General features: G+C 37.0%; 1 protein-coding gene across 1 annotated transcript in view; it reads right to left on the bottom strand.

Annotated features, from left to right (window-relative positions):
- Positions 1 to 14,472, bottom strand: part of PDE8A (phosphodiesterase 8A) — a 128,046-nt gene that overhangs the window by 22,895 nt on the left and 90,679 nt on the right. Inside the window, exons 2-8 of the mRNA XM_010571920.1 lie at positions 14,178 to 14,234; positions 11,540 to 11,730; positions 10,284 to 10,340; positions 7,901 to 7,958; positions 6,322 to 6,410; positions 6,002 to 6,080; positions 4,263 to 4,400 (exon numbers count right to left, since the gene is read on the bottom strand). Of these exons, the coding sequence (XP_010570222.1) occupies positions 4,263 to 4,400; positions 6,002 to 6,080; positions 6,322 to 6,410; positions 7,901 to 7,958; positions 10,284 to 10,340; positions 11,540 to 11,730; positions 14,178 to 14,234 (669 nt within the window). The remainder of the gene's footprint in view (positions 1 to 4,262; positions 4,401 to 6,001; positions 6,081 to 6,321; positions 6,411 to 7,900; positions 7,959 to 10,283; positions 10,341 to 11,539; positions 11,731 to 14,177; positions 14,235 to 14,472) is intronic.

The following is a 14,472-nucleotide window of genomic DNA, read 5'->3' as shown; positions in this document are numbered from 1 at the left end:
CACCCACGCTGTGAAGCAGGAGAGCTCCCATGCTGATGCATGCAGACACAGCTAAATGCAGCTTCAGCACATGCCGGGGCATGGGCCCCCCTACCTGTTGCTCCCTCCCAATTTCCTCACCATGCTGCTGCTGCTTCTCAAACTGTGCTACAAATACCACAGCAAAGACATATACCACAACACTGACGGACCTCCCAGGTCTCCCCTTGCATGTGGTGCCCGGACTAGAGTTGCCCCCTCACAGAGCTATTTAGCAAAACTCAGAAAAAGCAAAATTTAGGAACTCTGGGTCTCCCCCTTTCATTTCTGGCAGCAGCACATAGGCCAGTAACATTCCAACAGAGCCAGTCTTTTGTAACCTGGCAGCTGACAAAATTTACAATCTTGCCTACACGTTTCCATCACTGGAACAGTTGTTGGTGGTCTTTTTTAGCAGATGCATATTTTGAGCTGAGCATCTAATAAATACTAAGTGATTAATAAATAATTGATTCCATATTGCATATTCACTTAATACAAACTACCCATGCCAATTGCTGTCTTTCGGTTGAGTTCAACAGACTGTAGATCAGATCTTACAAACATATGTGAAAATACCTTCATGAGGCAGATGATACATTTATTTATGTTAGACTGACAGATCTCACAGTCAAGCATGCCAGAGCACAGGTACAGAAAGAACAGTTTTGCATTTACATTGATGGAGCCAGCAAATAAAGATTCCAGCCCACAGAGAGCTGCATGGTGACAGGCTGTGCAGAAAAATATATGAAAGGCTTTTCTGAGGATCTGTCAGAGAAAAGAACTGCGCATAACAAATTTTGAAGCGAGCACAGTATCTTCTCCTGTGAGCTGCATGAGGAATACTAATGAAGATAACAAAAACATCACAAAATTCAATGCTCTCATAATTAAAAGTATGCATATCAATAGTTTCCTGACAAACAGGATGAGGCAGAGATGAGTAATCGATCTCTAACCCAGGTAATAAACCTGGAATATACACAAAGGGGTGAAGTCATAAGGTACAGATTGGGTAATTCCCACATTGAAAGTGCATCCTTTTCAAGACAGGTTATTCACTAATGTGTTCTTCTTAATCAACAGATCAATTTTTCAACTTGTGAATTTCTAAAACCTGTGAAACTGTCGCAGGAAATGTGTGAGGGAAAAGGTCAGCAGAATTCTGAGAAATAGGAGGTCCAAGCCAAACTCCTGCTGGTAGGAAAAGTTCTCCCAGGGATGTTACTTAAACATATTTTAAGAACACCATATGCTCTCTCACAGAGCCTCTGTCAGCAATCCAACAGAGAAGAGCTACTTCACAAGACGTGCTGTCAGTCAAGCTCATCGTTATGTCTACATTACAGCCACACAAGTACAGCGATCAGTCACTTCTGCATGGCCTGGTGTGCTAGGATCGAATGCAGAGTAAAAACCATACACAGTAAAAAAACCGTTTCATCCTTTATAGAGTAAATCAACACTGAGGTTTCAAACTTCATTAAGAACGCCATGGCATGCATCTATCCACTGAGCAGTCATACATTCATAGTAAGTAATCCCCCAGTTCAGCCTTCCATTTAGACTGGGGCTTCTTGCATGAGACAGCAAAGTTCAGCAAGCTACTTGCAGAAAACAGAACAAACCAAAATGAACACAAGATGTCATGAAAACAATCTCACAGAAAGTAAGGCCGAGTTAGGAAGGAATTGCCATAGACCTTTATCATAGAGCATGATCGCTCTCTCACCCCCTCTGTAAAGATAGCTATCTTGCAAATAATTCCCAAGGAGAGGAATTGCATGTCTTGTCTGATTTATTGATAGCTATCCATCTCACTTCAGAAAAAGCGAAACTAAGATAAAGAGCTTTGTGTCAAACTGCAGAGATCAGAGGCAGTAAGAATTCTAGTCAGAATTGCACATTTCATCTTAATGGATGTAATTTGAATCATGAAACAGAAGAATGAAGAAAGTACAACTTGTTTTTTAACTCCTCAAGTATGGATGGTTCAAAATGCCTTTCAATAACGCTGGCTTCTTGCAAATTACAGCCAGCTGTAGTAAGAAAAAATGAACTTCCAGAGATTTTTTTTTTTGCTAAGAGAAACAACATCCTGACCCAAGAATCTCTATGTACCATGCAATTAGCAATTTTTGTGTATAATGCCTATGAACTTTTGTTTGGATATACTGAACTTGCTCACAGTGCTATGTTTGTCAGCACAAGAGGGGAAATGCTGCAAGAGTTCATCTTCCTAAATTCCATTTAAAGACTAGAGGTAGATTTTATACAGCTTACATTTTTCTAAAGATCAGAAAATCTTGCTTTCTATTATTTTTGTTATATTACCATGTTTGTTCAAAACACAAAAGCCAAACCTGCTGACAGAAGAATATCACGGTAGTAGGCAGTTGGCTTTTTTTGTATGCTATAACCTACAGTAGCCCATATATAGCCTATTGAAATGGGAAGCAGTCTTTTAAATTTAGGATATAAAGAAATCACAAGCCTGAAAACAACACACAGACCATATCAGAATGATCCAGATGCAAGTTAGGGACCTCTGAAAATGCTGCAACATCTTGACACAAATTATTTCAAACTAAAGCACCTTCAAAAAGCTGCAGTATTTCAAAGATTGCTCTGCACAGTTAACCTCTACTTGCAAATACTTCCTCTAAGAATTTTAACTTGCAATTCATTTTTCTATTAATATGTAAATGTAAGGCTACATAGATTGCACACTATACAATGTTCCAAAGGGAAAAACAAAAAACAAGTAAACAGCATATATCCACCTAAAACAGCTTAAGCTGTTCCAGAGAGACAGGTTTAAATAACTATTATTTCATTATCCCTCGCAGTTGGAAGTCCTAGAGCCAGGAGTAAAATAAGTGCGAGGAAGCAGATGGATTAGGGCTAGATTTTTATCATTCGTAGAGTAAAATATATTTCCATTATTAAAGACATTTTTATCAGCACACTAAAATACTAAAAAATGAATCACTTGATATCTTGAGAATTGATGTTGTGGATTTAAAGCTTGACTCGTCTAATGTATTTGAATTATAACTTAACAAATACTCCCTCCTAACATCAGTTTTGTATTACACAAATTTACTGAAATAATTTTGGTCAGGCAACAGAGGTGTGAAGCACCATAATCCAAGCTATTGTCTATTGCTGGGATCTCTTCCAAAAGGCCAATACATGTAGAAATAAGTGACACATTCTTCTTGAAATGCACATGCAATCTGCACCCAGCTAGAGCGCAGTTTTTGTTGATGAATGCTTATGTTAGTACCCTGATTTACAGAGTATGACTCATTACAACTTTGCATTGGTGCTTTTGCATCACTGCCTAGATACACAGAGTGCCATGATTCATTTTAGCATCTTCCTGCTCTGTGTCAGTAACATGCTGTTTCCCCGCCAACAGTCAGTATGACCCAACTGGCTATCCTGACTCAGGTCTGAGCATGGGCCATGACGCATCTACAAACACACCAATTCCCAAATCTCTTTGTGTAACCTCCAATGATCTTCTTCCTATAAGGTACTATGACATGTTCAATGACATCAGAAGCATTTACACCTCATTGTCAAAATGCAAATGAAAACTCCTAGATGGATCCTCACACTACAGCTACAACAGTCCCAAAGGAACATCATGGAGCTACCAGGCAAACGGTAATGTCTCCCTGTAATGACCTCCCTTGAAGGCAGCTGCACTTCCTCATGCACTTTCTTGGTGCAAAAACATTTCTAATGGAAATCCATTAGACAGCTCCCATGTCATTAGAGAATAAAATATACTGGCAGCTGGCAATGCCTATCACTCTCAAGTGATACTGCAAATGTGTCTTCCAATATTTTTACATTCTGAACTTGCAAATGAACTTTCACATTTCATGCTGAAATACTTCAACATGGTTCTTTTCTCATTTACATCACACTGGATAAGATGCATCCAGCCCATTTCTCTTTGGTATTCCCACACCTTTTGCTGCATACAGCATATATTATAAAGAAACACAGCAAGTCACTTATTTTCATAAAACATGTACCTCTTCTAAGCAAGAAAAGAGAAAGAAGCCCTTAAAAAATGAGCATTTTTTAACTTCCTCTTCTTCTTTGAGTAAGAAAGCTGCAAATGCTAAGTGTCTGTGAAACTGCAAGTTACATCATGTGTCATCCCTGGAAAACAAAAACTTTTACAGGTAGCAAATGATAAGTGATACAATGCCATTACTTACCTTTCCTATCTTTATGCAGGAATTAATAGTATCTAGGAAATCAGCTTTTTTTTCATTTATAGGCACTTCTGTTAATTCCTTTCCTATTAGTTCACCTATTTGATAGCCCATCATTGTTTCAAAAGCAGGATTGACGTACTGTGAAATAAAAACAAACAAAAAAACATTCAACAGAATACACAGTTCACAGAATACACACTTAAAGCACAACAGAATTCCTTTTTTCCTATTTGCTAAACCAAGGGATCTCTTTCCCAGCCTGAAATAAATCTCTATATGTACTGCTCCTGAGAGAGATGCCTACATTTTTTTCTTTGTGAAGCAAAACAGGAATATCCATGTTAGAAGAGTTGTGCAGAGTGTGTGCATGTGAGCAAAGAGAGGGAAATTATGGAAACAGCTGAGTATTACATATCTGCAGAGTTTAGACAGACAACATGAATTCCTGAAAAATGAGCTGTCAGTTCTCAAACCTATAAACCTTCAAACCTACCTCAGTGTTCCTAAAAATCACAAATTAGATGGTGGGATACCATAGGAATATTAACTTTATCTATTGACAAATCAATTGCTACTCCCCTGTCCAGGCAAAGCTCAGCCAAGCAGACTGGACGTGGAATCTAATAAAGCAACTTTCTCTCTGAAATGAATGTTGCATTTCACTGCAATTTTATGGTCCTTGCCCAACAAAACTGAACACTGGTGCCCATAGGCCACACCTTCACCACCCTCTCACTGAGTTACAGACACAGGTCCTGTCATAACAGCATGTGAAAGCCTCACGATTTACAATGTTTCAATATGAAAGAAATTAAAAGTGTACCACTGGATGCCCTCTGCTCCTAAAGATCCCTCCTAAAGGTTTCTTCCAAAAGATTCCCCCACTATATGGGAAAGCCCTGTCTGCTGGAGCTCCAGGACTCTTGCACATGTCAGTTCTCTCATGCTCTGGGGCTGTCAGCACAGGGACAAAATTTGGTCTGAAAAAATGTATTTAAAACAACTCCAGGATGCGTTCTGTTATTTTTGTAAAAGCAATGAAGAAGACACATCCCTCAATGAAATTGCCATTGTCGAGATTTGGGTCAAGAGGGTACAATTTATATGCATGTTATAACTCCCAGAGGCTTAGACTCAAGCTCTTTACCGATAATAACATCTCTCCTCTCAGCCTTCATAGCTAGGAATGGAACTCCCTTATAAAGATGATGTTTTTCAGGACCACAAACCTAAGCACAACTCTTTTCCCTTTTTTAAAGAAAGTTTTAAGAAAGGATTACATTCAAAAAGTTTGCCCAAGAATTCCTATACATCAAACAGTATCAGATTTAAGCAAAAAAAAAAAAAGTGTACTACCTTTATTTAAAGACAACATCAATCAGATTTGCTTTTCAAGAGCATCAAATTAACATACAATATTTTTGGAAAAGAATGCATACAAGGCAGTGGCTGCATTCATTCATGATATAAAAGAATCATTACAAAAAAATAAAAACATGAGAGTAAATACTTATTCATTCAGAAACATTAATCTCCCTTAAAATTGACCTGATTTATGCAAGATATTTTAAATGGAGAAAATTCTACTCTATAGCTAAACTCACTCCAATCTTTTTAGAACCATTCAGTTAGGTTAGATTCTTGTACTGTAAGAAAGAGTAAATGTAATCATGGATGAAATAAAATACAGTCAGTCCACAGAGCAATTATTTGTACTTATAAAAATAACTGGAACAAACCTGTATTACATGGTCTTCACTTGTGATCTCAATGGCTTCTTGACTTTTCTCTAATGCTGCAAATAATGAATTACATGCCCTGGAGAAAAAAAAAAAAAAAAAAAAAAAAAGGCATCTGATTAAATTTAACCCACATAATTCTTATTGTATATGACAATAAGGTATTGCAACTCCATACTGAATAAAGTTGTACTTTAATGATTAACATAATTTCTTCAGCTAACTGACATTCTACAATTAACTACAGTATAGTAAAATACTCTTTTAAGGATGTGGCTGAATTGGCATTTTTTTGTTGATAATGTTTTTGGTAAAATTACCTTAGTTTGAATTGTGCCTGCACCTCTCCAAATTCCAGCTGAATCAACTCATTGTAACAGGCCATTATATTAGAATTTTCTACATATCTCTGCAAATAAAAGGTTAGAAATAATTCATTAATACACATTTCCATACTTAAGGGTATAAAGCTCTGTTTTCTTTTGCTTGATAAAGAACTAAAAAGGAGTAGATATGCAAAAAATGAATATGTTGTAACATAAGCAGCATGAGAAGATTATTTTCTGAGACTAGTAAATTCTTCAGGATACTGCATTTTGAAAAGGTGACAGATCCTCACAGCAATGAGGTTCAACCAATCTGTTTATTTTCTGTGATTGTCAGCATGATCAATATATAAAATAATGTACTTTTAATGAAGTTATATGCTTTCATGATACTTATTGAAAATAAAGGTGAAAAAATTACGTTGTGCCTCAAGTCATCAAAATTTGAGATTATTATGAGTTTCCAACTGCTAATACCCCAATCTGTACACATAGAAGAAAGCAAAACTTCCTGACAAATATACCTACTATTGGATACAATTATTCATTTGGGGGCTTGTATAGCAATGACCTCAGTATCTTTGATTTTTTTTAAAACATCTTGTATCTACTGGGTATGAGCCTGAATTTTAAATCTGTGTTCATGCTAAACCACAGACATTGATAGTTTGGGAGGGAGGATTGATTACCAAAGGTAAGCCACCACATCAAGGCTGATAAAGAAAATTTTCTACGCTTTGCTGTTAGTCCCATCTCCAAGGCTCTGATCCATAAATAATTCAGAACCTGTGTCAGATTATTTATGTGCCCACTGGAATGACTCTGTACATATAAGTACAGTTATTTTCAGGCTAGCATTTCTAGCATTTCCTGTATTAGGACCTTACTACAAGTAAGAAAACTGGTGCAAATAGATTGTGATGGGATAGCAAAAAATCTGGTGAGCATGCAACCAAAAACTCTGAATCACATTGTAAATCATGCACATTTTTGGTTCATTGTCAGATTAATGCAATGAGGAATCCACTTAACTGACGCAATAATAAGCACCTTTCCTGCTTAATTGGAATAGTTGCTAAGGAACAGATTTCAACGTAACACTTTTCAGGTGCCTCCAAACAATACATAATAGCACTTGACAGTGTCTGAAGCCGGTTTACAGATGTGAATTGGCATTTGATAGAAGAGATTTCCCACAGCACATTCTGTTGCTCATTGTGAGCTGCTCTCTGGGTCTGGTATAGTCACTAGAGTCAATTTTGTCAATGTCAACCTTTCAAGCAGAGCATCATATACTTACTCTGAACTAAATGCATAAAGCAGAAAAGTCTCAGCACCATTTCTTGTATTTCTGAGAATGTCCACCTCCTTAGCATTATTCTAATTCCACTGGTGTATGGTAGTTCAGAATTGGGATATATATATATATATATAAAAGAATGAGCAGCATGAACGAGATTTACAAGTTGGATTACTGACACAAACAGTCACTGACAGCCAAACTTCTGGATAGTTTCTTGCATGACAGTTTTTGAATGTCAGAGCAACCTAGTAGAGTATAAAACACACATACCCTTGTGAAGCCAGCAGAGATCAGGGGCAATATTGATGACTCTTCACGATCGGCATGCCTTTTAAAGAAGGATGATAAAGTCAGAGATTATTTCTGTAATCAACTGAGACCCAATTTCACAAGCCATTGACATACCTGTACCCCAGAAGTCACACTAAAGGCTAATATGGCTAGATCCTTGTAGGATCTATGAGTAAAACATATTTTTTGTTACTTTTATAAGCTTTCATCTTTGGCAGGGATAAGCCAAAATGTTATTCTCCTTTTTGCATGTAATGATCTGCTTACATCACAAAAAACTAATGCTTCAAGAAAACAAATTAATTAGCTAGATTGTTGGACTATTCCTTCTTTATTGGTACTGGATTCTTTGTTGTTTATGCTGTCCCTAGTCAAAGATGCACCTGAAAGTCTACATGGCCAAAGTTTTAAGAAATGACTTGTTATCTGAGTGTACCAAATCTTACATGGGCAACTCAAGATGCCTGAATGAGGATGGATTTTCTAGTGTTGTCTACCCAGCGCCTTCTAGTAGGTCACTTGGGGGTGACATACACCTAAAATGAGATATCTGAATAATTTTGAAAAACTTGACTATACTAACTGTTAAAAGATACTCCAACATATGTAAATGTATGGCTGGGATCTGGAAGAAAGGCCATGATGTTAAGTTTCTGTAAATGAGCAGATAGAAGCTGGTCAAGTTTAGCAGGTGGCACAATAGCTTTTATTTATGCGTGAAATTTTGAATCTCATGGCACCTCTTATTTTTGTTTTCTGTGCACTTGTTTCTTATGATGAAGAGAATGATGCCTACTAAAGTACAAGGTTTGCCCAAGATTAAGCAGAGAGAAGGGCAGCTGTCAGAAAAATCTCCCCATTCCTCATGCCAGCTATCTGGTAATGCTGCCTTCCAGAAGCACAAAGAAAGAGGACAGGCATTCTGCAGGGAAAAATAAACTTAAAATCCAACAAACTGAACTGCAGGAAAATGAAAGAGAAGACCCTCCATATGATAATGTCAAGCTTTTTCACAAATATGCCTCTTGCAGCAAGAAAGGAAATGTGTAGAAGTTCTTTGTCTGTAAAATCCTAAATAGCAACTCAAGAACACTTGTGTTTAGCACATGGGAATTTGACACAGTCAATCGGTCCCAGTGGAAGGCAAACTCACTTCAGAAGTTTCCAGAATCCAGGGATACAAGACACATATGAAATGTTTGAGAACTCAAGCTTCTGAGATATTGTCATAGCAGGGGGCTATTATCTTGTCCCAACACACAATGTGAACATTTTGAAAAGAGAAAAATGAGTTGCAGGGAAAACCCCCTTTTGAGCAGCTTCCTAATGTTAAATCAGCCAGCCCAGCTTCCAAGCTCTCCCCACTTCTGAGAGGAACTGCTGGCCCACAGAACCACGGGTCCCTTTCTCTCTGATGTACATGAAGAAGCTCTTGAGTTACTGTTTGCTCTTTCGCTCCTTTTTTTCTCTTTTCTTTTGTATTAATTCGATGAGAGACAATTCTGACTGTAGAAGCAACGGTTACCATAGTCAGAAGAATTCCTGGCATTAAAACATTAAAGATGATACTCACAATGGAATCCTTTGGAATGTTTTAATTAGTGTCTTTTGTTCACTAGAGATGGTGGTGGAAAACAGGATTTTTAATGGGAAATTTCAACACCTCAGAATTGGTTTTCAGAATAAGTGTTTTCTGAGAAATAGACATTCAATTCCAAAAATTGTACTTTGAGGAAATTGTCTTCCATTTATTTCATTTCAGATTAAATATTTTTGTTACTTTTACATTATTTTATGATATATAAGTAAAGCTTCCAGAGGGAGAAGGAGGAAAAAAGCATATGCCCTGCTTTACTGAGATGTCATAATACAGTCTATTTTATTTTTAATACTTTCATGGTCAGATGCTACTTTAAACTTATCAAATTGTTCTACATCTTTTTTTGTTACTCAACAGATCTCCTGTTTGTGCTGACTTTAATCAGGACAGATCAAGAAAGGTTCAAAGTGTTTTTATTAATACCAAAAGACGGATCTATGAGGCAGTTCCACAGTTCTGTACATGATGTTGCAGAGGTTATTTGAGACATACTCCTAAAGTCCCCAGTGATCAGGAGAGGGGAAAAAAACAAAACAAAACAAAACAAAACAATCCAAAGTGAGATCTCTTTAGTAAAAACTAGAAATAAAAAATCCTGTCCCAATCCTGTGGTCAAGGATGGTGAAAACTCTATATGGTATAACACATTATCACTAGTACAGTAAGAAGTTCTAATTAAAGTTTTTAAATGTAATATTTACTTTTCCAATGCCAAGATTTACATTTTGTTGATCATGTGCAAGTAAAGAGATGAGTATTTACCTTCGTACTACACCAATAATGACTGTATTTTCTGAGGGTTTCGTTGTTCTGATAGACCTTTAAATAAAAAGCAACATTATTTAACCTTTTTTTTTAAGTTCACTTTTCAGAAAACATGACTTTGCAGAATCTTCACACAGTACTTTTCTTAAAATGTTTCTTTTAAAGGGTTTAACAACAGAACAAAAATCAAATCCCGAGCCTGCTGGACCACTAAGAAAGGAGAATAAATTTAGCAGTGTCTGAGACGCCATGAAAAAAAGACACAGAGAATGTAGATTAATCTAAACCTCAAACACTCTCAGTGGTGGAATAGCAAAAATTCCGCCCTCTGAAACGGCATGTAATGGACCTGTTCGAAGGACTTGGCCTCACTCATTTAAGAAGCATTTTATTTTATTCTGGGACAGAACGGTAAAAATGTAACAAGGGGAACAACACTGATATCTAGTCTTTGCCTGACAAAGATCTTATCTAGTTACTTTAGTTTAGCAAGGAGAAGAGCCTTTGTCCCAATGCCCTGAACCCACCACACTCACCCAGGGTACATAATCTGACCCTGACACCCCACCCCACAGACTGTTATTTAGTCTAGACACATTCCCAAGGGTTATTTCACTGGAAAGTCACCGAAGCAAGACACCACTGCCTGTCAACGCTCTGTGGAGAAACTCAGAAAGGCAAATCCTTTTCCCCTTTTTTCATGCTTTACAGCAGTTCGTGAAAGTATTTTTGGAATCAGTTCGCAAGTTTGCTCTTCATAACAGATTTTCAAATGTTGTAGGTATGGAAACGTGCACACAAAACATGGCCTATTTGCATCTGGAGTTACTCAACAGCAAATGACATTTCAAAAAATTCAGAACACTAATAAAGTGAATTTGTTCATTAAATTGCTTGGTGGCACATGTGATCTTTGCAGTTAATTTAATGTGCAAACAAGGAACCAGGTATTTGAAAAAAAAAAAAACCAAAACAAAAAAAAAAACCAAACCAAGAGTTCACTATGGCAAGAAATTTGTATGCTGTGGCTCCAAGCCAGATTGAGCTTCAGCTATCCTAGCACACAACCGAAAATGCTGCAGCTATCAGATATAAAGCACTGAGGTAACATTATTTGATGCTGCCAGTGGACATCTGTCCAAAAAAATATCAGTATTTGATAGATTTTATAAAAGGGTTATATAAAAGCAAAAAAACTTTGATGATGTGTTAACTACATAGGTAAGCATTAATGACACTGAAATGGTGCTTACCTGCATAATGCTTCTGCATCAAAGTATCTGGAATGTCTATGGTCAATAATGATAATGTCATGGTGTTTATCAAGAAAACATTCTAGTGCAGACTCAGGTGTCCTGGCAATATTACATCGAAATCCAGCTTTCTCACATGCCCAACAGAACCCATTACTCTGGTTATCTTCTTTGGCAAACACTAGAAGTACCTGGGTTAAAGACAGACAGTGAACAATTACAAACAAGTCTTACATATACAGTAGATTCTGTGGCTTTTGCCTGTTCTTAACATGTTTTTTAAAGCCACTTCCAAGGCTTAATCCATTGTTTTTAACAGAATTGCTTTATATAGACTATTGCTTTCTGTATTTGTCTGTATACAGAGGTGTTTCAAGTGGATAAAACAGTCTGCCAGAGCCATTTATATCCACATGGGATGAACAAGTTTGGGAAGTGGCTCTCTCGTCATTAGCTACAAAGAGAGCTTAGGCAATCAGTTGAGACTACATGCCTACGTTTCAGACAGTGTACATGAAATGACAGCGAGTCTACTTTTCTTCACTGAAATCATCTCACATACAACCATTTTCTTGGGTTTCATTTTTCTTGCCAGGATCATACTCCAGAAGAATAATGCCATGGTTCACCTCGTGTGAATTAATATTTAACGGTGCTTCAATGGCATGATGAAAAATGTGCTTTCCTTTTAATCTCATTGGAGTTCCCCAAAGTACTGGGTGCAGCCCACTCCTCGGGGTTTCTGGAAACTACAGACAGGCTGGTCAAGGTGAACTCATGCAAGACTGAAATCATAAGTAGTACCTCTGTATATGGAGTACATCCCCATGCGACTCCTATGCAAAGCTTGCCATGGGATTTATATCACAGAAAGAGATTACTGTGGTTGAAATCCAGAACAGGAAGTCAGATCTATAAGCCAGTATTTGCTCTGTCCTAACTGGCTGTGTAATTGCCAATAACATTAATCCCTCTGAGCCTTTTTAAAATCAGTACAATGCCTACATACTCAAAGTATGATAAGGCCCAATTCCTTCTAAAATGTATTTCAAATTCTAGGGTTGAATACGGTACAGAAGATAAACATGAAGTCTGCTAAGGAAGACTCTCACTGATGTGATTGTGCTTTGCATCAGGATAATATTTTGTAGATTAAAACTCCTTTTGCCTGAAAGAATACACAGAATGGCAGACTACAGATATATGTTAGTGTTGATTTTGTGGATGACTTGGTATATGCAGCCTTTTGGGAAAGATGGATAACTAAACCAGCATTTGGTCTACTGTCCCAAGACATCAATCTTTCAGTAATTTAATCAAACCACACTTAGATACCTGCTTTGGTCAGACAATAATGTGAAGCATGTGTAACTCGTACCCCATCCCACTGCCATTTATCTTCTGGGTGATTTTAGGAATTCCTATGCTGGTTACACTTTGGACCAGTCTGGTGGAATGTCTACCAGTAAATCTTAACGTTTCCATGTAGTGCATATTTTTGTAAGAATGAAGGACTTTGTATTTATTTATTTCAGATTCCTTTTATAGCAACCTGCAAAACTGTTTGCAAAAACATGTCATAGTTTGGGCTATATTTAGTGAAGTTAATTTATAGCACTCTGTAAGAGTGGAAGAATGGTTTTCAGCAATAGCACAGAAAGTCAGCAGATCTGAGTTGTGTGATCAATTCTGGCACAAATGTGATGTGGTCTAACTTCTCCTTCCCTCATACCTGCCAGCTATATTACCAGGATAAATTGGTAGAATTTTAGAGAGGCCTGTGACTGGACACATGCGACACAATCATTAATAACAATAAAGGAGGCAGAAATATTCGAGGAACGTTTCTGATTTATATTTGGGGAACAGCTGCATAAGGCTGTCCTAAAATCTGATGTTCGATGATATTACTGTCTGTTCTGACAATAGGTCAGGAAGATGTTGAACTGCAGTTCTTGAAGACAGACATTTTCAAATTATCAGGGCCAGATTACTTTCACTCAGGAGTTTTGTAATTACTGACTGAGGAACTTCTTGGATTATTAATGGTTCAGTACGTCTTGGGATACAGGAGAATTTTCAGAGGAAGTCCAAGAGTCATGTATCTGCAAACCTCATACCCATCCCAGACAAAATAAGGGGGCAACTGACATATGACCTTTATTAATAAAGAGATAAAGGAGGATGAATTAATGCTAGTCAACAATGAATAACAAAAAAAACATACTTTGCCAAGCTCACTTCATATCTTTTGTGATGATATTACAAGTTTGGTTGATGCTAGTAATAATGCTGGTGTAATAGACCCTGACGGAACATTTGGCTTATTATCATTTTGATGAGATTTTGATTAAGAATTGACTACCAGTAAAATACAAAACAAGGCACACACTAAACTGATTACAAGCTAACTGATAGCAGAAAGAACTACAGATAGCTCTATTTTTATGAACTGAAAGATGGTTGGAGAAAAGAGTTAGGCAAGATTTTTAGGGTATCACATAGAATGTTGTGATAAAAATCTGTTAGGTGCACGTTATCACTTGACAAAATTGCTCTGTGAAGACCTCTATACCCAAAAAATTCCAGTCATAAATTTTAAGCTAAATTAAATCTTCAGTTTGAACTGTTGTATTACCTGAAGTTGATTTTGATGAAGTCTCATAGGGCCAAACTGCACATCTGTTACTGGTGCCTAGAAGAAATAAGGCATCTTATTAATACATATACACCTAGGGAAGAAGAAAAATTAGCTCTGTTAGAGAAGACATTTCTTATTTACCACTGTCTCACAGATATATTGCTATCATTATGAGGCTGTTTCTACATGAGGGTCTTATTCTGCTTTTGTAAATTTATATGCAAAGCTGCATTAACACAGAAATCAACAAGCTATTCTTCAAGTCATTTTTTTACTGTTATTTTAAACATGA

The sequence above is a fragment of the Haliaeetus leucocephalus genome, unplaced genomic scaffold (assembly GCF_000737465.1).
Source record: "Haliaeetus leucocephalus isolate CR32 unplaced genomic scaffold, Haliaeetus_leucocephalus-4.0 Scaffold339, whole genome shotgun sequence".
Classification (NCBI taxonomy): Eukaryota; Metazoa; Chordata; class Aves; order Accipitriformes; family Accipitridae; genus Haliaeetus; species Haliaeetus leucocephalus.
This window is presented reverse-complemented; position numbering and strand designations above follow the sequence as displayed.